At 40.3% G+C, this 27,316-nt stretch overlaps 1 protein-coding gene across 3 annotated transcripts in view; it reads right to left on the bottom strand.

Moving 5' to 3' along the window:
• ADAT2 (adenosine deaminase tRNA specific 2) overlaps positions 1 to 27,316 on the bottom strand; it is a 54,274-nt gene that overhangs the window by 16,035 nt on the left and 10,923 nt on the right. For 2 of the 3 annotated variants that reach the window (XR_003681411.2, XR_448220.4), the window contains exons 2-6: positions 25,455 to 25,559; positions 22,912 to 23,062; positions 21,218 to 21,324; positions 3,837 to 3,909; positions 3,614 to 3,728 (exon numbers count right to left, since the gene is read on the bottom strand). Coding sequence is in view for 1 of the 3 variants with exons in the window: in XM_007114313.3 (XP_007114375.2) it covers positions 3,685 to 3,728; positions 3,837 to 3,909; positions 21,218 to 21,324; positions 22,912 to 23,062; positions 25,455 to 25,559 (480 nt within the window). In the remaining 2 variants the exon portion in view is untranslated. Of the gene's footprint in view, positions 1 to 3,437; positions 3,729 to 3,836; positions 3,910 to 21,217; positions 21,325 to 22,911; positions 23,063 to 25,454; positions 25,560 to 27,316 lie in introns of those variants that run through there. The other variant, XM_007114313.3, reaches the window with a different exon arrangement.

Raw genomic sequence — 27,316 nt, 5'->3', positions numbered from 1 at the left:
AGTTGCTTTGAAATATATGTCATTAATTTTCTTCCCCCTCCTTTCCATCAATGTTGAATACATTTTCTTTTAAAAAATGTATCCTCTCCCCAGACTGCATATTCTTTGCAAGGGAGGGGAAAAAAACCAATAATTATTTGGCGAAGAAATCAGATAACACTTTAACCAGGTAACCAAAATTAACATCACCAGCGAGGGACAGATGGCCTTTAGGGGCCTCCAGATGCGACACTCTGAGAAAAACATAACATCACCTAGAATGCATAACCTGAATCTAATCATGAGGAAACACCATTATAAAAAAATAAAAAGGAGGTGGGGCAGAAGGGTTGTATTATTTTTAAAATGTCAATGTCACAAAAGACAAAGAAAGGCTGTGGAAATGTTCTAGAATAAAAGAAGCTACAGATACATGAAAATCAAATGCAATATGTGACCTTAGAATGGATCTGATATTGCAGGGGGGTGGGGAAAATTCTCTAAAGGAGGTGAAGGGGTCAACAGACAAAACTGGAATACAAATGGTATATTAAAGTATTGTACCAATGTTAAATTTACTGACGTCAATAACTATACCATGATTATATGAGAATTATATAAGAATGTATGATGTAAATAACTTTCTACTAAATGGTTCAGAAAAACATATTGATATATATGTATTTTATATACATATATTTATATATACATATTTTTTAGAGAGAATAATAGATATCAAATGATAAATCTAAAGGTATAAAATGTTAATAGGTTTAAGGAATAAGGGATATATAGGTATTTCTGCAACTTTTCTCTAAGTTTGAAGTTATTTCCAAATAGAGTTTAAAGAAAAATTAACAGTTCTTGCCTACGTTGGAGCTCTTGGCTATCTATTTTCTCTCCATGATATTCCAAATACAACACAGTAAGGGAGAGTGCCAAGTCACAAGAAAACACAGATATTTTAACATGATCTTTTATCAGTGACTGAAGGTGCCAAAGCATTACACACAACCCATTCTCAGCAGAGTCCGGTGCACAGACCAGTAAACATTGGGTACTCCAGCAACTTAGATGCAATCATTTCCCACTAATTTCTCCAAACAAGGCTGTGATTCTAAAACCTCTGTGCATCCCACAACTTGCAGAATTATGTCATACACAAAACAAGCCTCTCAGCCGGTCTCTTTGACACACTCCATCAGTATCAATCAATTGGATTCAATCTTTCTAACTGCAGCATTTCAATATTTTAAGCCACGTCTAAGTAGCTAGAGAATATGCCACTCAGGAAGCAGGATCACCTCATCATACATCCTCAACTCCTCACCACCACTGCTTAACTGCTGTCAAAATCCCGCAGCCTTCACATCTGTGAGCCCACAATGGTCCTGTATCGGTGCTGGAGGTGCTGACCTCCCATCTTCAGTACTCTGTCCAAACTGATTGTTCCCCAAAGCAATGGAGGGAACTGTGCCTAAGACCAAAAATTTAGGAGAGATTATTCTGTAAGTTGATCACTGGAAAGAGAATCAAAAAAGTAATAACCAAAATTAAAATTTTCAGCCATCCTTAGGAATTTGGAATACTTACCCATTCTCCAAAACACAGCAAAGACAGAACATATGTATAGTGGTAAGTCTTTTCTGTCCTTCCCTCTTTTTCGTTTTATTATTTTCTTGATCCTTTTAGTAGTGACTATCTCTGGGTTAAAATACCCAGGTACTATTTGGCTTTGGTTTTTTATCCCAGATATTCTCCTTATTATTAATTTTTCCCTAAATTTCAATCAACAATTTTATTTAACAAATATTTACCAAGAACCTACTTGACATAAGATGCTTGGCTGGACTTAAAGGGTGGTACTCCCCAGAAAAAAGTTCCCAGGGTTTTTATCTACCAATAATACCCAAGAAAATGACACGAAGACAATAAGTGCAATAAAGTCTGCTTGCAGAAAAGCATAAGAAGCAGAAGTGAATCACGACCAATGGCAAAAAGGAATAACCTAGTCAAAGCACTAAAATTTAATGAGAAGATCATTTTCAAAGTAGGTGAAATTGAAGGGAAGGTACATGTAAATTATTATAGATTTAAAATCATGCATATTCTTCTCCATGAAACTTCTCAAATGCAGATGAAAACACACATGTACAAAACCAAGCAATTATAAATCCTCTGAAGCATGTAACTGTGATTAACTGCTACTCTTGGCAATATAAAAATACTTTACCACAATTACATTCCAGCCTGTAATGTAATTCAAAACAAACAAGTCAGAGACATCGCTCAAATGGCAGAACCAACAAATACAGATGCTTTGCATCAAGGAAATAAATCCACTGAAGAAATGCAACCGAGGAGCTGCCCTCCAGGGCCTGGAGCTGGGCCTCTGGTGGAACAGCGAGGCCCCCTTCTGGGCAGAGGCAGAGCATCCCGGCATGGCTCTGCAAAGCTGCAGTTCATCAGAGGCAAGCCCTGCCACACTCAGGAAGCATGGATACCTGGGACTTCCTGCTGTGGATACCCTTTGAGGGTTGTGCTGACACGTTCACATTTCAGTTTTGCTTTTTGTTTTGTTTCGTTTTTTGCCGCGCCGCACGGCATGTATTATCTTAGTTCCCTGACCAGGGAAAGAACCCTTGCCACCTGCAATGCCAGTGAGGAGTCTTAACCACTGGACCTCCAGGGAAGTCCTTTTACATTTTAGATTTTAAATTCTAAATCTGTATTTTTATAAAGAGAAATAACTGTGCTTGATTTCAGATGAAACTAACCATAATTCTGCAACCAGCATTCCCACCACCAAATGGCACGCCCACCCCTTCCACCCTGTTCTGTTTCTTTTTGCCATAATTTTTATCACCCTCTAACATACTGTGTAATCTGTTATGTTCATTATCTGTCTCCTCCTGCTAGAATATGAGCTCCATGAGGGCAGGATTCTTTGTTTTGCTCACTGCTTCAGTGAACGAACAGAGCCTGGCACAGTATAGTTGCTCAATAACAAAGAAGGAGTTGTCCATTAATGCATTTCTTTTACTGTTAAGGCTATTCATCTTCAAAGAAGGCATAAATAAGATTTTACAATAGCAGTATGCTGTAATTTTTAAATGATCCTTAAGCACTTGTTTTAACAGTACGTATTTTCTCTAAATGCTTTATAAAAGCAAAAATCTGCTCTAAGGACCATAGAATCACGGTCTATATGTATATGATTCATATACAATTTCCAAGGAGTCACATCCTGCCCCCCACACCCTGGGAGAACATAGTGGTTGCCAAGAATGAAGGGTCCGAGTCTGAAAGGCCAGGCCTAGACCAGGTGTCCGTAGGGCAACGCGCTCCATGCAGACACACCAGGTAACTGAGTTCAGATACACACATCCTCTGAAAGTCAGCACTTTCCTGGACTGAACATAATGATTTTGGCAGGAAGAGCAGGCACTGCTTACTAATTTCTAAAACGTCAATCTTTAATTTTTCCCCTTCTTAAAAATGTTCTTCCAGCTTGTGGAAAATCTAGGAGTTGTTTGCAGGTGTCAGACTTTTTAAAAGTGCTAATTTGTTCCCTTAACAGAGCAAATGATGAAAAACCATTTTCCCATGGATTAAGGACAATATATAAACATACGATTCAACAATGTCAACAGCTTTCTGTCCAAGAATGTCGTCCAGGAGCACGAGTCTTTCATTAGAACAAGTTCAGGATTTCTGACATTCCTTTTTCCGAACCTTTGATTTTGGTGCTGTCAAAAGAATTGAAAAGAAAAAGAGAAAATGAAGAGGTAGGCCCGTGCAGACTCTCTTCGTACTGATTTAAGTGAAGTACATACATACAGTAGCGGAAAACTGACCATTTGGATTTTCTTGTTTGTAGAAGGTCTTTAACATCTCCACTGCTTCCTCAGCCCGATATCCGGGGATGCACTGATGAAACGAGAAAGCTGAGAATGAATGTAGGCCTAGGAAAATGTGTATTGTATCCCACAAAAACTGCAATATATACATAATTATGTAAACACATTTCCAATGTTAACACGCCTTGTGGATATTAGTAACATGGGTAAGGAAGCATATTTCCAAAAAAAAAAATAGACATATGGTCTCAAACATCTCTCGATCAACTAATTATTACTTCTCAATCAACTACTGTGTGATCATAGTACAAATCACTAGCTATGTGATCTTGGGTAAGATACTTAAACCTTCCATGCTTTGGTTCCCTCATATGTAAAATACAGGGAATTACAGCAATTAACCCAAAAGGATTTTGTGAGGATTAAATGAGATTAGATAATATAACCCCTGTTAAATACCTGGCATATCATTAAGTGCTCACTAAGCACTAAGCTATTTTTATCTGCTGTTCTTTACTGGTGGCCCATTAAGTGTTTGACTCTACAGAGCTAGGGTTGGCAGTCCACAGCTAGAAATGGTCAGCTAAGAATGGTTTTTATATTTTTAAAGGGTTAAAAAATAATTAATATGTGACAGAGATGTAAGTGGCTCACAAAGGCTAAAATATTTACCCTCAGGCTCTTTAAAGAAAAAAATCAGTCGATCCTTACTACAAAGGACTTTTTTTTTAAGTGTTCAGTTTGATCTATCTTTGGTAGATTCCTTCAGAGAAGTGATCAACATGTGAAAGAATAAGAAATTGTGGTAACAGCAGGGGGATGAAACTTAAACTTGCCTTAACGATAGAGAATATTTAAAAAGAGTGAGCAGATCATCTCAGGGAAAGAGTAGGAATAGGCTTAGGTTGTGAGTGAGAAAACCAACTGATGGGGGTGGGGTGATTATTAAGGGAATACAAGGAAAGAAATTAAAGCAATAAAAACCAAGTCAAAATATATAGGGCTTTGAAGGAGTTTGGACTTGATATGCTGCCCCCTTTGGAGGTGCACGAAGTGATGCAATGAATGGAGGAGATTCCAGGGAATCTTCCATCTGGAAGCAGTGCCCAGGAGAGGATGCAGCCAGCACTGGGCCAGCAAGTGTGGTCCACTGCTCAAGATGAGCCTCCCTTTCTCTTGTGCTTCAGCTGGCTCCTGCCTGGGCCCACAAAGCCTGCATAAACCTTCCCCATCAAAACAACCTGCTACAAGTTTGATGTTTTTGGATTCCACATGTAAGGGAGATCATAGAGTGTTTGTCTTTCTCTGGCTTATTTTGCTTAGCATAACACCCTTGAGGTCCAGCCATGCTGTTGAAAATGGCAGAATTTCCTTCTTTTTTTATGGCTGAATAATATTCATATATATATATATATATATATATATATATATATGACCATATATACAATACTTTCTTTATAGAAACAGAGTAGAATGGTGGTTGACAGGGGCGGAGGGGGTGGGGGAAATGCGGAGACTTTGGTCAAAGGGTACAAACTGTCAGTTATAAGAAGAATAAGTTCCAGCATGGTGACTATAGAGAACAATACTGTACTGTATGTTTGAAAGTTGCTATGAGAGGGGAGCTTAAGTGTTCTCACCATAAAGTAATAACAACAACAACAAAATAGTAATTATGTGAAGTGAAGGATGTATGAACTAACCTTACTGTGGTATAAACATTTTGCTATATACATGCATCACATAATCACACTGTACACCTTATAATCACACAATGTTGTACATCAATTATATCTCAATAAAGCTGGAAAAAAAAAAAAACCAATAATCTTCCTTCTACCCTGTCCCCCACGCAAGCTGATACCCTGCTCCTCCCACAGAACATTCCCGAATCGTGGCCGTCACTTTTGCAGCTCTCTGTTCCTCCCCAACATCATCCTCACTGGCTGTGCTCCCAGGAGTGCCCTCTTAGATATCTCAAGGGCCCCTATTGACCAAAACACTGGTCTTTTCACTCTCCTCAACTCTCTGCAGTCGTGGAGACTACCGGCTACACTTGTTTCTCTTTAGAAGGGACTACCGGGCCCAACCATAAACCTTACTAAACCTACTAATCTACATCACAATAACTTTCACCATGTTCATATTATTTATCCAAAACTCAACTACCACTACATTATCACCGTCTCAAACATGGAACAAAATACCCGTCATCACAACCCTCACCATACTCACCCTACTCTCCATGGGAGGACTCCCACCACTTTCAGAATTCATGCCCAAGTGAATAATTATCCAAGAACTAACAAAAAATGATATCCTTATTATACCAACATTCAGAGCCATTACAGCACTACTCACCCTATATTTCTATATATGCCTCACCTACTCCACAGCATTAACCCTATTCCCCTCTACAAACAACATAAAAATAAAATGACAATTTCACTCCTCAAAACGAATAACTCTTCTACCAACAGCAATCGTAATATCCACAGTACTCCTACCTCTCACACCAATGCTCTCCGTTTTACTATAGGAGTTTAGGTTAAATCAGACCAAGAGCCTTCAAAGCCCTAAGCAAGTACAATTGACTTAACTCCTGCAAAATAAGGATTGCAAGACTATACGTTACATCAGTTGAATGCAAATCAAACACTTTAATTAAGCTAAATGCTCACTAGATTGGAGGGATACATCTCCCACGAATTTTTAGTTAACAGCTAAATACCCTAGTCAACTGGCTTCAATCTACTTCTCCCGCCAGGAGAAAAAAAAGGCGGGAGAAGTCCCGGCAGGATTGAAGCTGCTTCCTTGAATTTGCAATTCAAAATGATTATTCACCACAGGACGTGGCAAAAAGAGGGCTCAACCTCTGCCTTTAGATTTACAGACTAATACCTACTCGGCCATTTTGCCTATGTTCATAAACCGCTGACTATTCTCAACTAACCACAAGGACACTGGCACCTTATATCTATTATTTGGTGCCTGAGCAGGAATAGTAGGCACTGGCCTAAGCTTATTAATTCGCGCTGAACTGGGCCAGCCTGGCACACTAATCGGAGACAACCAAGTTTATAATGTGCTAGTAACAGCCCACGCCTTCGTGATGATTTTCTTCACGGTCATGCCTATCATAATTGGTGGGTTTGGAAACTGACTAGTTCCCTTAATAATTGGAGCACCTGACATAGCTTTTCCCCGTATAAACAACATAAGCTTCTGGCTACTCCCTCCTTCCTTCTTATTACTAATAGCATCCTCAATAGTTGAAGCCAGTGCAGGCACAGGCTGAACTGTATATCCCCCTTTAGCTGGAAACCTAGCACATGCAGGAGCTTCAGTCGACCTCACCATCTTTTCTCTACACCTAGCCGGCATATCCTGAATCCTCGGAGCTATTAACTTCATTACGACTATTATTAACATAAAACCACCTGCTATAACCCAATACCAAATACCCCTCTTCGTATGATCAGTCCTAGTCACAGCAGTATTACTCCTACTATCACTACCCGTTCTAGCAGCTGGAATTACCATGCTATTAACTGACCAAAACCTAAACACAACCTTTTTTGATCCTGCAGGAGGGGGAGACCCAATTCTATATCAACATCTATTTTGATTCTTTGGTCACCCCGAAGTATATATTCTAATCCTACGTGGCTTTGGAATAATTTCACACATTGTAACCCACTACTCAGGAAAAAAAGAAACTTTTGGGTATATGGGAATAGTCTGAGCCATGATTTCTATCGGGTTCTTGGGCTTTAATCGTGTGGGCTCATCATATATTCACGGTGGGTATAGACGTTGACACGCGGGCATATTTTACATCAGCAACTATAATCATTGCTATCCCCACAGGGGTAAAAGTCTTTAGTTGACTAGCAACACTTCAAGGGGACAATATTAAGTGATCCCCGGCCATAATATGAGCTTTAGGCTTCATCTTCCTCTTCACAGTAGGTGGTCTAACTGGCATCGTTCTAACCAATTCATCACTAGACATTGTTCTTCACGATACCTACTACGCAGTTGCCCACTTTCACTATGTACTTTCAATGGGAGCTGTCTTCGCCATCATAGGAGGATTTGTCCACTGATTCCCACTATTCTCGGGATATACCCTTAACTCAACATGAGGGAAAATCCACTTTATAATTATATTCATAGGTGTAAACCTAACATTCTTCCCACAACACTTCCTAAGCTTATCCGGCATGCCCCGACGATACTCCGACTACCCAGACGCCTACACAACATGAAACACTATCTCATCAATAGGCTCATTTATCTCACTAACAGCAGTTATACTAATAATTTTCATTATCTGAGAAGCATTCACATCCAAATGAGAAGTAATAACAGTAGACATCACTTCCACAAATTTTGAATGGCTAAACGGATGTCCTCCACCATATCACACATTTGAAGAACCAACATACGTCAACCCAAAATGATCAAGAAAGGAAGGAATCGAACCTTCTCCAATTGGTTTCAAGCCAACATCATAACCACTATGTCTTTCTTTATAAACGAGATATTAGTAAAACCTTATATAACTTTGTCAAAGTTAAGTTACAAGTGAAAATCCTGTATATCTCTATGGCATATCCCTTTCATCTAGGCTTCCAAGATGCAACATCACCTATTATAGAAGAACTCCTACACTTCCATGATCATACATTAATGATTGTTTTCCTAATTAGCTCCCTAGTCCTCTACATCATCACCCTAATACTTACAACTAAACTAACACATACCAGTACAATAGACGCCCAAGACGTAGAAACCATTTGAACCATCCTTCCAGCCATCATTTTAATTCTAATTGCCTTACCCTCCCTACGAATCCTCTACATGATGGACGAGATTAATAATCCTTCTCTCACTGTAAAAACAATGGGTCACCAATGATACTGAAGCTACGAATACACCGACTACGAAGACCTAAATTTTGACTCTTATATAATCCCAACATCAGACCTAAAGCCAGGAGAACTACGACTACTAGAGGTGGACAACCGAATAGTCTTACCTATAGAAATAACAATTCGAATGCTAGTCTCCTCCGAAGACGTACTACACTCATGAGCCGTACCCCTCCTTGGGCCTAAAAACAGATGCAATTCCTGGGCGCCTAAACCAAACAACCTTAATATCAACACGACCAGGCTTATTTTACGGGCAATGTTCAGAAATCTGTGGCTCAAATCATAGTTTTATACCAATTGTCCTCGAACTAGTACCCCTAGAGAACTTTGAAAAATGGTCCGTATCCATACTATAATCTCATTAAGAAGCTAAACTAGCGTTAACCTTTTAAGTTAAAGATTGAGAGCCAAAGCTCCCCTTAATGACATGTCACAACTAGATACATCAGCATGACTCCTCCTATCCTATCTATATTCCTAACCCTATTCACACTATTCCAACGAAAAATCTCAAAGCATTCCTACTCCCCCAACGCCAAATTAATATTCACCAAAATACAAAAACAACAAACCCCTTGAAACACCATATGAACGAAAATCCATTTACCCCTTTCATAGTCCCAGTAATACTGGGCATCCCTATCGTCACTCTAATTATCCTATTCCCAACACCAAATCGACTAATTAACAATCGCACAATTTCCATTCAACAATGACTAACCAAACTTACATCAAAACAATTAATAAACACACATAACCTTAAAGGACAAACCTGATCTCTAATACTCATCTCACTTGTCCTATTTATCGCCTCCACCAATCTTCTTGGAATGTTACCCCACTCATTTACACCTACCACACAACTTTCAATAAATATAGGAATGGCTATTCCTCTGTGAGCTGGCACTGTTATCACAGGTTTCCGCAACAAAGCGAAAGCATCCTTAGCCCACCTCCTACCACAAGGCACACCTATTTTTTTTATCCCTATACTGGTAGTTATCAAAACTATTAGCCTACTCATTCAACCAGTAGCACCAGCTGTACGACTAATCGCCAACATTACAGCAGGTCACTTATTAATGCATCTGATTGGAAAACCGACTCTTGCACTAATAAGTACCAGCCTATTTACAGCTCTTATCACATTTACTATCCTTACTCTACTAACCATCTTCGAATTCGCTGTCACGAATTAATTCAAGCCTACGTATTCACTCTCCTAGTAAGCTTATACCTGCATGACAATACATAATGACCCACCAAACCCACTCACATCACATAGTAAACCCCAGTCCTTGGCCCCTCACAGGAGCTCTCTCAGCACTTCTTATAACATCAGGCCTAATCATATGATTCCACTTCAACTCAATAATCCTACTAGCCTTGGGCTTACTGACAAACACCCTAACAATATGCCAATGATGACGAGACATCATCCGAGAAAGCACCTTCCAGGGCCACCACACACCAACCGTCCGAAAAGGACTTCGATACAGAATAATTTTATTCATCTTATCGGAAGTCCTATTTTTCACAGGCTTCTTCTGGGCCTTTTACCACTCAAGCCTTGCCCCCACTCCCGAATTAGGCGAATGTTGACCACCAACAGGCATCCACCCCCTAAACCCCTTGGAAGTCCCACTCCTTAACACCTCCGTAATGCTAGCCTCTGGCGTATCTATTACCTGAGCTCATCACAGTCTCATACAAGGAAACCGCAAACACATACTTCAAGCCCTTTTCATCACAATCATACTCGGCCTTTATTTTACCCTACTACAAGCATCAGAATACTACGAAGCCCCATTCACAATCTCAGACGGAATCTACGGGTCCACCTTCTTCGTGGCCGCAGGCTTCCATGGACTACACATCATTATTGGATCCACTTTCCTCATCGTTTGTTTCCTACGCCAAATAAAATTCCACTTCACATCAAACCATCACTTCGGTTTCGAAGCCGTTGCTTGATACTGACATTTCGTAGACATTGTATGATTATTTCTTTACGTATCCATCTACCGATGAGGTTCATAGTCCTTTTAGTATTAACAAGTACAACTGACTGCCAATCAGTTAGTTTCGGTACACTCCGAAAAAGAACAATAAATCTCCTACTGACACTACTAACAAACACAATACTAGCCTTGCTACTCGTACTTATCGCCTTCTGACTTCCTCAACTAAACGTGTATGCAGAAAAAACAAGCCCCTATGAATGCGGATTTGACCCTGTAGGATCTGCCCGCCTACCCTTCTCCATAAAATTCTTCCTGGTGGCAATTTCCTTTCTTCTCTTCGACTTGGAGATTGCCCTCCTACTTCCCCTCCCCTGAGCAACCCAAACAAACAATCTAAAAACAATACTTACCATAGCCCTATTCTTAATCTCCCTACCAGCAGCCAGCTTAGCCTATGAATGAACTCAAGAAGGCTTAGGGCTTCCCTGGTGGCGCAGTGGTTGAGAGTCCTCCTGCCGATGCAGGGGACACGGGTTCGTGCCCCGGTCCGGAGAATGAGCCGAATATGGTACTTAGTTTAAACCAAAACAAGTGATTTCGACCCACTAGACTGTGATCAAACTCACAATTACCAAGTGTCTCTAGTCCATATAAAAATCATTATAGCCTTTACCATATCCCTCGTAGGCCTATTAATATACCGATCCCATCTAATATCCGCACTACTCTGCTTAGAGAGTATAATATTATCACTATTCGTCCTAGCAGCCCTCACAATCCTAAACTCGCACTTCACCCTGGCCAGCATGATACCAATTATTCTTCTAGTATTCGCAGCCTGCGAAGCAGCCATTGGGCTAGCCCTACTAGTCGTAATTTCCAATACATATGGTACTGACTACGTGCAAAGCCTCAATCTCCTCCAATGCTAAAATTCATGATTCCCACTATCATACTAATACCCCTAACCTGGCTATCAAAAAGCAACTTAATCTGAATTAACTCCACAACCCATAGCTTACTAATTAGCTTTACAAGCCTACTGCTCCTTAATCAACTCAACGACAACAGCCTTAATCATTCCCTGACATTCTTCTCCGACCCCCTCTCCACACCACTTCTAATCCTAACAATATGACTTCTCCCCTTAATACTAATAGCAAGTCAGTCCCACCTTCTCAAAGAATCACTCATCCGAAAAAAGCTCTACATTACAATACTAATCATGCTACAGGCACTCCTAAGCATAACATTTACCGCTACAGAATTAATCCTATTCTACATTATATTTGAAGCTACACTAGTCCCTCTCTTATTATCATTACTCGCTGAGGTAACCAAACAGAACGACTTAATGCAGGGCTCTACTTCCTATTCTATAAACTAATCGGATCCCTCCCATTATTAGCAGCACTAACATACCTGCAAAACACAACAGGGTCTCTAAACTTCCTATTATTACAATACTGAACCCAACCACTGTCCATTTCCTGATCCAACAACCTCAAATGACTAGCCTGTATAATAGCCTTCCTAGTAAAAATACCCATCTACGGATTACACCTTTGACTGCCCAAGGCACACGCAGAAGCCCCTATCGCAGGCTTCATAGTCCTTGCAGCCGTATTACTAAAACCTGGGGGCTACGGCATGCTATGAATCACATCCATGCTCGATCCCTTGACAGAACATATAGCTTTTCCTTTCCTCATGCCCTCCTTGTGAGGAATAACTATAACTATCTCTATCTACCTACGTCAAACAGACCTAAAGTCACTCATCGCATACTCCTCAGTCAGCCACATAGCACTCGTTATCGCAGCTATCCTTATCCAAACCCCTTGAAGCTACATAGGGGCTACCGCTCTAATAATCGCCCATGGTCTCACGTCCTCTATACTATTCTGTCTGGCAAACTCAAACTACGAACGAATCCATAGTCGAACCATAATCTTAGCTCGAGGCCTACAAATCTTTCTCCCACTAATAGCCACCTGATGATTACTAGCAAGCCTAACAAATCTTGCTCTACCCCCCACCATCAACTTAATTGGAGAACTACTTGTAGTTATATCAGCATTCTCATGATCAAACTTCATCATTATCCTAACAGGAACAAATATTGTGATCACTGCCCTCTATTCCCTATATATGTTGATCACAACACAACGTGGCAAACATACACAATATATCAATAATCTCACCCCCTCCTTCACGCGAGAACACGCCTTAATAGCCCTACACATCATTCCCCTACTACTCCTATCACTAAACCCCAAAATCATCCTGGGCCCCCTTTATTGTAAATATAGTTTAAGAAAAACACTAGCTTGTGAAGCTAATGACAGAAGACCAAATCTTCTTATTTACCGAAAAAGTACTGCAAGAACTGCTAACTCATGCCCCCACACCTAACAGTGTGGCTTTTTCAAGCTTTTAAAGGATAGTAGTTATCCATTGGTCTTAGGAACCAAAGAATTGGTGCAACTCCAAATAAAAGTAATAAACCTATTCACTTCCTTTGCTTTACTCACATTGCTAATCTTAACTTCCCCAATCATAATATCCAACACAAACCTCTACAAAAGCAACAAGTACCAGTCCTATGTAAAAAACATCATCCTTTGTGCCTCCATTACTAGCCTAATTCCAACAATAATATACCTTCACATAAACCAAGAAGCACTTATTTCAAACTGACACTGAATTACCATCCAAACCCTCAAACTAACACTTAGCTTCAAAATAGATTACTTTTCACTCATGTTCATGCCCGTAGCACTGTTCATCACATGATCTATCATAGAATTCTCAATATGGTACATGCACTCCGACCCCTACATCAATCAATCCTTCAAATACCTACTCCTCTTCCTCATCACCATACTAATCCTCGTCACAGCTAACAACCTCTTCCAACTCTTCATTGGATGAGAAGGAGTAGGCATCATGTCCTTCTTACTTATCGGCTGATGATTCGGACGAACAGACGCAAACACAGCTGCCCTTCAAGCAATCTTATACAACCGCATCGGAGATATCGGATTCCTCATATCAACAGCATGGTTTCTCTCTAACATAAACACATGAGATCTACAACAAATCTTTATACTCGGCCAAAACTCCTTGAACTTCCCCCTCATCGGACTCGTACTAGCTGCAGCTGGAAAATCAGCTCAATTTGGTCTTCACCCTTGACTCCCCTCAGCAACAGAAGGTCCCACCCCAATTTCAGCCCTACTCCACTCAAGCACAATAGTTGTAGCAGGGATTTTCTTACTTGTCCACTTCTACCCTCTAATAGAAAACAATAAGCTCATTCAGACAATAACTCTCTCTCTCTAGGTGCCCTCACTACCCTATTTACAGCCATTTGCGCTCTCACCCAAAATGATATCAAAAAAATGATTGCCTTCTCCACCTCCAGCCAACTAGGCTTAATAATAGTAACAATTGGCCTCAACCAACCTTACTTAGCATTCTTACACATTTGCACACACGCTTTCCTCAAAGCCATATTATTCCTATGTTCCGGCTCTATCATCCATAACCTAAATAACGAACAAGATATTCGAAAAATAGGAGGACTATTCAAAGCCCTTCCCTTCACTACAACTGCCCTTATCATTGGATGTCTTGCACTAACAGGAATACCATTCCTCACCGGATTCTACTCTAAAGACCCTATCATTGAAGCCGCCACTTCGTCTTATTCCAACGCCTGAGCCCTATTATTAACTCTAACCGCTACCTCCCTCACAGCTATCTATAGCATCTGCATCATTTTCTTCACACTACTAGGACAACCTCGCTTCCCTCCTTCTGTAACCATTAATGAAAATAATCCCTTATTAATTAATCCTATCAAACGCCTATTAATCAGGAGCATCTTTGCTGGCTTCATTCTATCCAACAACATTCCTCCAATAACCACTGCCTTAATAACCATGCCCTTACACCTAAAACTAACTGCTCTTGCAATAACGACCTTAGGCTTTATTCTCGCATTCGAGATCAACCTCAACACACAAAACTTAAAATACACACACCCCTCAAACTCCACTAAATTCTCCACTCTATTAGGGTATTTCCCCACAATCATACACCGCCTACCTGCTCACCTGATCCTAGTGATAGGTCAAAAACTAGCAACTTCCCTACGAGACCTAACCTGACTAGAAATCATCCTACCAAAAACCACAGCCTTTATTCAACTAAAGGCTTCTATACTAACCTCAAACCAATGAGGCCTCATCGAACTCTATTTTTTATCCTTCTTTATCACTATTACTCTTGGTATATTCTTATTTAATTACCCGGAGTAATCTCCATAATAAGCACAACACCAATAAATAATGACCAACCTGTAACAACCAACCAAGTACCATAGCTGTATAATGCAGCAATTCCCATAGCTTCCTCACTAAAAAACCCAGAATCCCCTGTATCATAAATAACCCAATCCCCCAGCCCATTAAACTCAAACACAACCTCCATCTCCTCACTCTTTAAAATATACAATACTACCAAAAACTCTACCACTAACCCTAAAAGAAATGCTCCTAACACAACTTTATTAGAAACCCAAACCGCAGGGTACTGCTCAGTAGCCATAGCTGTCGTGTAACCAAACACAACCAACATTCCCCCCAAATAAATCAAAAACACTATTAAACCTAAAAATAAACCACCAAAGTTTAAAACAATCCCACACCCAACACCACCACCCACAATCAATCCTAAATCCCCATAAATAGGCGAAGGCTTTGAAGAAGCCCCCACAAAACTAATTACAAAAATAAAACTCAGGGCTTCCCTGGTGGCGCAGTGGTTGAGTCTACCTGCCGATGCAGGGGACACGGGTTCGTGCCTCGGTCCGGGAAGATCCCACATGCCGCAGAGCGGCTGGGCCCGTGAGCCATGGCCGCTGGGCCTGCGCGTCCGGAGCCTGTGCTCCACAACGGGAGAGGCCACAGCAGTGAGAGGCCTGCATACCACAAAAAATAATAATAATAATAATAATAATAATACTTAAAATAAAAACAATGTATGTTATCATTATTCTCACATGGACTTCAACCATGACCAATGACATGAAAAATCATCGTTGTCATTCAACTACGAGAACACCAATGACCAACATTCGAAAAACACACCCACTAATAAAAATCCTCAACAACACATTCATCGACCTTCCTACCCCATCGAACATCTCTTCATGATGGAACTTTGGCTCCCTACTTGGCCTCTGCCTAATCACACAAATCCTAACAGGCCAATTCCTAGCAATACACTACACACCAGACACGACAACTGCCTTCTCATCAATCACACACATTTGTCAAGATGTCAATTATGGTTGAATCATTCGATACCTACATGCAAACGGAGCTTCTATATTCTTCATTTGCCTTTACGCCCATGTAGGACGCGGCCTATACTATGGCTCCCACGCCTTCCAAGAAACATGAAACATTGGGGTAATCCTACTGCTAACAGTTAGAGCCACTGCATTCGTAGGCTATGTCCTACCGTGAGGACAAATATCATTTTGAGGCGCAACCGTCATTACCAACCTTCTATCAGCAATCCCCTATATCGGAACCACCCTGGTCGAGTGAATCTGAGGTGGCTTTTCTGTAGATAAAGCAACACTAACATGCTTCTTTGCCTTCCACTTCATTCTCCCTTTTATCATCCTAGCATTAGCGGCCGTCCACCTACTATTCCTTCACGAAACAGGATCTAACAACCCCACAGGAATTCCACCTGACACAGACAAAATTCCATTTCACCCCTACTACACAATTAAAGATATTCTAGGTGCCTTACTACTAATCTTAACTCTACTTATACTAACCTTATTCGCACCTGACCAACTAGGAGATCCCGACAACTACACCCCAGCAAACACACTCAACAGTCCAGCACACATTAAGCCAGAATGGTACTTCCTATTTGCATACGCAATCCTACGATCAATTCCCAACAAACTAGGAGGAGTTTTAGCCTTACTACTCTCAATCCTAATCCTAATGTTCATCCCAATACTCCACACATCTAAGCAATGGAGCATAATATTCCGACCCTTCAGCCAACTTCTATTCTGAGTACTAGTCGCAGACCTACTAACCCTAACATGAATTGGAGGTCAACCCGTAGAACACCCATACATGATCGTAGGCCAACTAGCATCCATTCTATATTTTCTCCTAATTCTAGTGTTAATACCAGTAACTAGTCTTATTGAGAATAAACTCCTAAAATGAAGAGTCTTTGTAGTATAACAAAATACCCCGGCGTTGTAAACCGGAAAAGGAGAAAACCACACCTCCCTAAGACTCAAGGAAGAAGCATTACACCTCACCGCCAGCACCCAAAGCTGAAATTCTACATAAACTATTCCCAATCCCACACCCAACACCACCACCCACAATCAATCCTAAATCCCCATAAATAGGCGAAGGCTTTGAAGAAGCCCCCACAAAACTAATTACAAAAATAAAACTCAGGGCTTCCCTGGTGGCGCAGTGGTTGAGTCTACCTGCCGATGCAGGGGACACGGGTTCGTGCCTCGGTCCGGGAAGATCCCACATGCCGCAGAGCGGCTGGGCCCGTGAGCCATGGCCGCTGGGCCTGCGCGTCCGGAGCCTGTGCTCCACAACGGGAGAGGCCACAGCAGTGAGAGGCCTGCATACCACAAATAATAATAATAATAATAATAATAATAATACTTAAAATAAAAACAATGTATGTTATCATTATTCTCACATGGACTTCAACCATGACCAATGACATGAAAAATCATCGTTGTCATTCAACTACGAGAACACCAATGACCAACATTCGAAAAACACACCCACTAATAAAAATCCTCAACAACACATTCATCGACCTTCCTACCCCATCGAACATCTCTTCATGATGGAACTTTGGCTCCCTACTTGGCCTCTGCCTAATCACACAAATCCTAACAGGCCAATTCCTAGCAATACACTACACACCAGACACGACAACTGCCTTCTCATCAATCACACACATTTGTCAAGATGTCAATTATGGTTGAATCATTCGATACCTACATGCAAACGGAGCTTCTATATTCTTCATTTGCCTTTACGCCCATGTAGGACGCGGCCTATACTATGGCTCCCACGCCTTCCAAGAAACATGAAACATTGGGGTAATCCTACTGCTAACAGTTAGAGCCACTGCATTCGTAGGCTATGTCCTACCGTGAGGACAAATATCATTTTGAGGCGCAACCGTCATTACCAACCTTCTATCAGCAATCCCCTATATCGGAACCACCCTGGTCGAGTGAATCTGAGGTGGCTTTTCTGTAGATAAAGCAACACTAACATGCTTCTTTGCCTTCCACTTCATTCTCCCTTTTATCATCCTAGCATTAGCGGCCGTCCACCTACTATTCCTTCACGAAACAGGATCTAACAACCCCACAGGAATTCCACCTGACACAGACAAAATTCCATTTCACCCCTACTACACAATTAAAGATATTCTAGGTGCCTTACTACTAATCTTAACTCTACTTATACTAACCTTATTCGCACCTGACCAACTAGGAGATCCCGACAACTACACCCCAGCAAACACACTCAACAGTCCAGCACACATTAAGCCAGAATGGTACTTCCTATTTGCATACGCAATCCTACGATCAATTCCCAACAAACTAGGAGGAGTTTTAGCCTTACTACTCTCAATCCTAATCCTAATGTTCATCCCAATACTCCACACATCTAAGCAATGGAGCATAATATTCCGACCCTTCAGCCAACTTCTATTCTGAGTACTAGTCGCAGACCTACTAACCCTAACATGAATTGGAGGTCAACCCGTAGAACACCCATACATGATCGTAGGCCAACTAGCATCCATTCTATATTTTCTCCTAATTCTAGTGTTAATACCAGTAACTAGTCTTATTGAGAATAAACTCCTAAAATGAAGAGTCTTTGTAGTATAACAAAATACCCCGGCGTTGTAAACCGGAAAAGGAGAAAACCACACCTCCCTAAGACTCAAGGAAGAAGCATTACACCTCACCGCCAGCACCCAAAGCTGAAATTCTACATAAACTATTCCCTGAAAAAGGTTTATTGTAGAATAACCACAAGGCTACAGTACTATGTCAGTATTGAAAATAATTTACTTCATTATACCTTTGCCATATAAATCATGCATACATGTATGCCCCATATCAATAATAGCGTCTTCCTGTAAATGTATACATGTACATGCTATGTATAATTGTGCATTCAATTATTTTCCCCACAAGCAGTTGAAGCCCGTATTAAATTTCATTAATTTTACATATTACATATAAATTATCGATCGTACATAGGACATGGCCTTAAATCAGTGTAAGTCAACTAACACTATGGCCCCTCCATTAGATCACTAGCTTAACCAGCATGCCGCGTGAAACCAGCAACCCACTTGGCAGGGATCCCTCTTCTTGCACCGGGCCCATAAATCTCATGAGCACCCACCTGCACAAAGCATTCTCCTGTCAGGTAAAGTTAGAACCTTGGTTTTCCACCTTGGCTGCTCAGTGGAATCACGTGGGAGCTCACTAAAAAAATACCAATGCTCCCCCTCCCTCCACGGCTTCCGAATCAGTCGGTCTGGGGTGGGGACCAAACTCTCCAGGTGATTCTAATGCACACTCAGGGACCAGACCCACTAAGTTACAGGTGGAGAAGGAAACTGAATCCCTCTAAGCTACCAAGGTAATCTTTTCAGGCATCTAGTATAGCTACAAATTTGTGGCTTTAACAAAAAGCACATATTCTTATTAAAATAATATTTTTACACAAGGCAGGTAAAGTAATCACCATCTTCTTTGAAAAGAATAGTTCTGTAGGTCTCCTCTATGAACTTTAATGCTGCTTATAATACTGTATTAAAAGAATCTATAATTCTGCAATACAAAAACAGCAACCTGCCTCCCACAAATTCCCGCCTCACCCCTACCCACACCCTAAGCCAGCCAAATAAAAGAAGAAAACACAGCATCCAGAAGCCTGGGGTATCGATAGTTTCCCTAGAATCTCAAAACACTGTAAAAAAAAAAACAAACCCATATTTTGGCATCAAATCTGGAGATGTGGCTTCAAACCATGCCCATTCATTTTGATGGAGCCAATCTGGCCAGGTACACACACTGCAAGTGAACTTATTTTTTGGTTCAACCAGATCCTGTTGGATTCTGTGCAGGAACGTGCAGGAGAGGATGGTGTGCGCTCAATGTCACCGGCATGTTGGTCAGAAATGTTCCCCCGTGTCTGATATCCAATAGCTCATCTTTGTTCTGCCCAGAAGCTTTGAGAAATTCTTTAGATCTTTCTCATAAATGAAGTAGAGTCAGCAATTCACTTGCAAAGAGTTATGTAAGCAAAATTTGAGCTACTGATAGAAGCAACTGGAAAAAGCAAATCACATTGCAGATTTTTTTAATGATCAAGCTAACTGTATTGCTTACTCTCCATCATTCTATTACAATTTCTTTTCTGATGTGATGTTAAAAGTCATCTATTCTCATAAGTGCAGGAGTTGTTAAGAAAGCCAATGTTCAGCTGGGAAAACTCAAAATAGAATGTTTTCCAAATCTTGTTCTCAGTGGGATTCAGCCAAATTTAGCCCTTCATAGGTACTTAATATTCTCCCAAGAATATCTGAGGTCTTTGTTGTTAACTACCCACCATGTCCAGCAATTTGTTAAGTCCTTTTCTTTTCAAAGCATAATACTTGTAGGATTAACCTTACATCTGGAAAAAAAAAAACAATCAAACCAGTTTATGGAAACTGGTATTTGTCTACAGACCAAATGCTGAAATATAAATTCCTACTGTTCATAGCCTTAAACATAAAAACTTTGGGAGAAGTGGCAAGGTTAAAGGGAAAGTAGAATTTCTAAGTGGATTCTTGGGCCTGGGGGAAATTTCAACATTAAAAAGGCAGGAAAAAAAAAATAATGAAAACAGGTATTGATTGCTAGGCACCAAAAATAGTACAGGGCAATCAAGCAAAACGACTGACTTTGTGCAAAATTATTGTACATTCACTGTAAATAGCATCTACTGTCACCGAGCCTCACACAAACTTGGTACAGCATGGAGCCAGGCATACGCATGGATGGAGAACGCCCACGGTGGTAGGGTCCTCAAACATAGCTGAAGGCATGGGTGAAGACTGTTAGAGGAAAAGTCAGAAGGCTGGGGACTCTCCTCCTGGAGAGATTCTGTTAATTAAGAGAGCTGAGCACTCACCTGGAAATGATTACCTGTTGTCTTACACTGAGGCATCAATGACTTTGACCAGAGGTCCCGAGAGCCCACCTGGTTCTAGCGTGGCTTCTTGGTGTACTGAGCACACGCTAACTATGTGCAAGCCCATAGTGAGATCACAGTAATTAGAAAAAAAGAAAAAGTATAACAGTTCATGTTACCTGAAATGGTCTCCCAGTATTCGGTAGATCAGCAGAGGCAATATCTAGAACAGAGCCACAACCACCAAATCGTTCATTCTGACAGCCATAGACAACCAGCGGGATTTCTAAGGAAGAATTAAGGTCCTACAAAGAGTGTGCAGTTCAAGTGCCTACCGTGACAAAACTAGGGTGGGTTTATACCAGCTAGCCTGGAGAGGAAAGGCCATGCTACTCTTAAAAACAATTAAACTGGGACTTCCCTGGTGGTGCAGTGGTTAAGAATCCACCTGCCAATGCAGGGGACACGGGTTCAATCCCTGGTCCGGGAAGATCCCACATGCCGCAGAGCAACTAAGCCCGTGCGCCACAACTACTGAGCCAGTGCTCTAGAGCCCACGAGCCACAACTACTGAGCCCACGTGCCTAGAGCCCATGCTCCACAACAAGAGAAGCCACTGCAAGGAGAAGCCCGCTCACCACAACGAAGAATAGCCCCCGCTCGCCACAACTAGAGAAAGCCTGCATGCAGCAGCAAAGACCCAACGCAGCCAAAAAATAAATTAACTATAAAAAAAACAGCCACGCTTATTAAAAAAAAATTAAACTTAGGCTTCGTCTTAAAAATCCAGTTACACAATCCAGTTACACAAAAGAAAGAGATTTAAAGAATATAGTAACTAATGTGTCACAACTGCAAACGGAATGAAAACTGACTGTATAGCTGCTGAATGCTCAGAGCTTGGTGCTCTCTCTGATCTTTCCTAGATGATTTTTTGGAATCTTTAGAGAACTGGAGCCAGAAAGGAGGTAGGAATTTAATCCAGGGATTTTCACCTCTTAAAAATAATAGATTTTTCCCTGTTCCTTCCTCAAACAAATACAACCTGTGACCTAGTACAAACCAGACTAAAGCAGAGCCACTCTGTAAGGCAGCTGGTTGGGCAGAGAGCTTATAAAGTGGAAATTGTACATATTTTCATACTCAAAACCCTCTCTATTATTTTTAAAGTCATTAAATGATTCACACACACAGCAAAATAAGTACATAAAAATATGCAAGTATGAAATTGAGTTGTTGAATTATCCAATAATATTTTAAAAGATCTTCAGAGGTTAACTTGCTGTATTCAGTATTTGTGTCACTTATTCTGTGAAAGACAGAATTCAAAGAGCTGTAACTTTATCAATTTCCCATTTATTTACAACTATAGTATCATAAATGATTTGTTTTTTACTTTGTATTTACTTCTGACTTAAAATTTTTCAAGCCTTCTGTGTAATAGGTATTCATGGAAAAAATAAACAATAAAAACATATTAACAGAGAAAGAAAAATTTTAAATCACCTATAATCTCTTCACTAAAGGCAAAACAGATGCATAGTCTTCAGATCTTTTCCTATGCACACTGCTTTATAATCTAATTTGTGGTTTATCTTTACACGACAGTTTGTCATGTGTTTCTTGCTCTAGCTTACTTAATAGTTATATGTTTATGGATATTAAAAACGAGGTAATTTTATTATTCAAAAATCTTTCCTAAAAATTTTTTGGCCAAGGGAGACTGTATTTTATAATGTGCACCTCCTTTAATTTGTTTCATAAGTCTCTGTTGTCATGTAGTAGAAATGGGTTATGTTTCTACTACAATGTTTGGCCATTTTCGAGTTCACAGGAAGAGTACGAGACATTAACCCGTGAAGTCAAAGGATACTCATCAGGCGGAGAGCGGCTGCGCACATGATACACGGCTCCACGGTGACGTACAGCACTGTCTGTTCAAACACCTCAGAAGGACTCTTGCCATGTCGACGACACCAATCTAGGGCCTGGTCGATGGCCACCATTTCTGCATGTCGAGTAGCCTGAAAGAAGAGGTGCTTGCATTGACCTTGTTGGCTACATGTAACTGTATTTTACAAATATTAAAAAGTAAATATGAAAAATAGGCCTTCATTTCTGCCAGCGTTTTAGCAAATAAAGGTTTCAGGACACCCTTAGCAGTTGACACTGTATTTCCTAGTTCAAGTACCATAACCTCACCAACAAAAGACACCTAATCTGAGATGCCACACGAATTATGCTCTATTTTTAGTTAAGTACCTAAGTACTTTAGGGGACACTCTTTCAATTAAAATGCCATAGAGATAAGTCTCAAAAAAAAATGTCTATGGTTCCTGAATATTTCAGGGTACACTTGAAATTTTCCTAAGCATATGTTCCAGTTACGAATATGTTTTCAAGGCTGTCACTGACCTCACTCTAAGCAAATCTATATTTAGAATGTCATCATTGGAATGTCATCACTTGTATTTTCTTTGGGATGAGATTTTATATACTGGCAGACTCTAGAGAGAAGCAGAGATTTGGTATCAGTCTCAGATACCTCATGGGAGTAGCTGAGTAGAGGAGAAATCACATAGTCTGGAATCAACCACACTTCAATCTGAATCCTGACTGTGACGTTACTGATTATACAGCCCTGGGCAAGTTACATAGCTTCTCCAAGCCTTGGTTTCCCCAATGTAATACTGGATATACTGGTATCTACATCTCATAAAGCGATCTGAATTATATGACGCACAATGACGCATAATGTGATATATGCACTCTGCTATGTGATAATTATTTATAATATTCATGATAATCATGTTTATCAATAAACTTACAGGGAATGTCAACTATGTATAAGCCACTGTGCTAAACTCTTTGTGGGAAAAAAAGTCTCTGTCCTCAACAAGCATAAAATTTGATGGGACAAACAGAAAGGTGTTCATTTACCTGTGACATAGGGCAGGGTGTGGAAAGTGCTGGCACAGTGGCCAAGGTACCATGGAAGCCAGAGGCAGATGGAAGCAATGCTGGCCCAGAATTAATATACACTTGGAGCTGGAAGGTGCTTTAGCAAAGAGGTTCCCACACATGACTGCATACCAGAACCAACTGGGGAGCTTAAAAAAGAAAAGTATCCCCAACTCAGGTGCTTTTTAAAAATCAGATTCAGAACTACTGAATCAAATGTCCCCACAGTTCTCAAGAAATAATCGTTGACCTAAACCACCTCAATCAACTCTTTTACTGCTGAAGAACCAGAAGCTAAGCTATGTTAGGAGGTTACTAAAGACACACAGCTGGGAGAAGTGATGGTGGTGGTGACAGAGGGTGATGGTATCAGAGCCAAAAGGAGGATTCGGGTCTCCTCATTTGGGGTCAAGAGTCTTTCTATACTGTGATTATAGGGTAATCTTCTATAGAGCATAGAAAACTAAAAATAAATCCAGGTTCATTTCAAGGTGTGGAAGAAACCCAGGTCACTGGGGGTTTAGATGGATGTTGCTAGGACATTCAATGGTCTCACATTAAAGATGTTGTACTGAACTACAACATACACATAGGGAGGTATGACAATTATTTAAAACACAAAATTCCACTCCCGCATAAGTATCTGTATATTCACTAATTGCTGTATTATGGTTTATTACTTATCTCATAAGCATTTTTATATCCACATAACAATTGCTTCGTGAATCTGGGTTCCTATTCTGCTTGTGTTTCACTAAATCTGAGCTTTCTTTTTGATAGATGTGATGGATGAACTTTAAAGTCCCCACAGCACCAGTTCCAACACCAGCTTGTTCTCTGGCTCCCAAGTAAGATCAAGGTCTGTGTGAGGGCTATTAAAGTTATAAGCTACCCTTGGGTCCACCTAGCACTTTTTATAATCCTAAAACTTGATACTTCATTTATACTCACTGTGACACACTGTTGTGATACCATGTTCAGGAAGTGTTGCCTTAATTCATGAACTTCTCAACCTAACCACAATAAATTAGTCACACAAGCTTTTAAAGTGTACCTGTAGATAGAGACAGCAGGTGGTGGAGACTGTATTTCACTGAATTATCTGATTAAGGAATAGCTTCCTTTATACAATCTTTTTATACCTCCATAGCTATCAACTGAGGGTGACTTTTTAATTTACCAGGAGTAATACATTATTTAAAGGTACTAACGGATATGATATGAATTAAATTGATGTATTTCATAAAGTAGAATTTTCATTAAAAAATCAACATGTATCACTTTTATAATCAGAAAAAGAAGGGCATTCATAAAAAGAGATGTTTAGGGAAACCATCCTTCCACTGATACTCACGGGACTCTACACAGACCCATCTTCTAGTCAACTACGATAAATTCATTCCACACCTACCATCACTTCCATATGTCTGCAATTATACTACTCAACTCACATACATTTTTGGTTTGATTAACTTCATTTCTTCCCTTCCCTACAACTTCATTGTTGTAGACCAAAAGGCAGCCAACAGGAACCTCAATATTTTCTAGGGCTTCTTTGGCCTGAAAGAGAAAATGGAAAATCTAAGAGGTAATCTTCAAAACATGAAAAGATGGTAGGAGAGAAAAGATGCAGCCTGAGCAGTACACACATGTACAAACACCAGAACAAAGAAATTCAGGTCAGCTTTCCCTTTTCTCAAACATACTTTAGTACTTAGTGCCTTTGTTCTCTATCGTATCCATATTAAGGAGACTCAGGAACAAATCCCCTTCATGGGTCCTGAGTCCCCTGACTTTTTTCTTCTCATTGGAAGCAGAAGTAATCAAAAGACTGCTACTGACTCTTTTTTTTTCATTGCCAGGATCTATGCACCTTTTCTGAGATAGTGTATGTATCTACAAAGAGGGAGAAGAATAAGTAACATTTATAAATCTTTTATTAAAATTCTTTCCTTGTTGAAATTCTACTTATTGTTTTGTTTCTTTAAAAATTACAGAAAATATCCTCTAGAGTTCCAACGGCATAAAGGTGACCAAACTGGATATCCCCCTGTGCTCACAATTTCTGCTCTAAGTGAGACAATAAAAGTTTAGGAGCACTCTATACAAAGAAATAGCATAACCACTTTGGAAAACATTTTGGAAGTTTCTTTAAGAAGTAAACATACATATAGACTGTGAAAATATAGCCTATCCTAGTCCTAAGTATTTATTTAAGAGAAGGGACTATATGTCCACCAAAAAACCTTGTAAAAGAATGTTCATAACAGCTTGATTCATAATAGCCAAACTCTGGAAACAGCACAGGTGTCCATCAACAAAAGAATGAATAAACAAACTGTGGCATATTCACACAATAGAATACTATTCAGCAATGAAAAGAAACAAACTACTGATACACACAACATGGATGAATCTCAGACATGCTTAGGTAAAAGAAGTCAAACACAAATCATGTGAAGTACTAGAACAGACTAAACTAAACTACAGTGAAAGAAACTGGAACCGTGGTTGCTTCATGAAAGGGGATGTGTAGATTGGAAAGGGACACAAGGAAATTTTCTGTGGTGGTGAAAACTTTATCTTGATAAGATGTGGCTTACACAGATGTCTGCATCACTCAAAACTGAAAGAACAACACATTTAAGACCTGTGCATCTCACTGTATGTGAAGTATACCTCAACTGAAAAACACAAATGAGAAAAATAAGTTTAGGCATAGTTCCATCACCATCCCAAGAATGGCAAACCAATTATTATATTTGCAAAGTCTCCCCTCTATCAGAGGCTGTCCATTTTTCTTCTAGCGCTATGGCTGAGGGAACCCCAGCAGCTCCGGGGCCCAGGACAGCTAAGGAATACTTCTTCAGGCAGAGAGCAAAAACCGGCAGGTTACCTCTGGGATGCCCTGATACCACAGGTGAGAGAGAACCTTAAACGGGTGCAATCCTTGGACTACTATACAATCATTGCCACCTCACTACAGTTAAAAACCCCAAGTACAGCTGTTTCTAGAAAGGCACAGCATTTCCTACTTTGGCAGGCCGGAAGACCCTTTGGAAGACAAGACTCCCATTTCAGAGGAGGTATTCTCACACACCATAGGGCATACAAAGTGCCAAGTTGAAGACTTAGCTCACAACATTGTGTTCTATCTCCTGCACTAGCCTCTTGCTCCCAGCTTCACTATTTATAGTAGCAATAACAACCTATCATAATGCCAGCATGGGTTCCTTAGCTGCTTCAAGCTTGCTCAACTGACACTTATCATTTGGCCAAAAGCGCTGAAAGGAGAGGCACATGGTGGGAGCATATTG

The sequence above is a fragment of the Physeter macrocephalus genome, chromosome 10, assembly GCF_002837175.3.
Source record: "Physeter macrocephalus isolate SW-GA chromosome 10, ASM283717v5, whole genome shotgun sequence".
Classification (NCBI taxonomy): Eukaryota; Metazoa; Chordata; class Mammalia; order Artiodactyla; family Physeteridae; genus Physeter; species Physeter macrocephalus.
The sequence above is the reverse complement of the archived record's forward strand: the minus strand, read 5'-3'. Positions and strand labels throughout refer to the sequence as shown.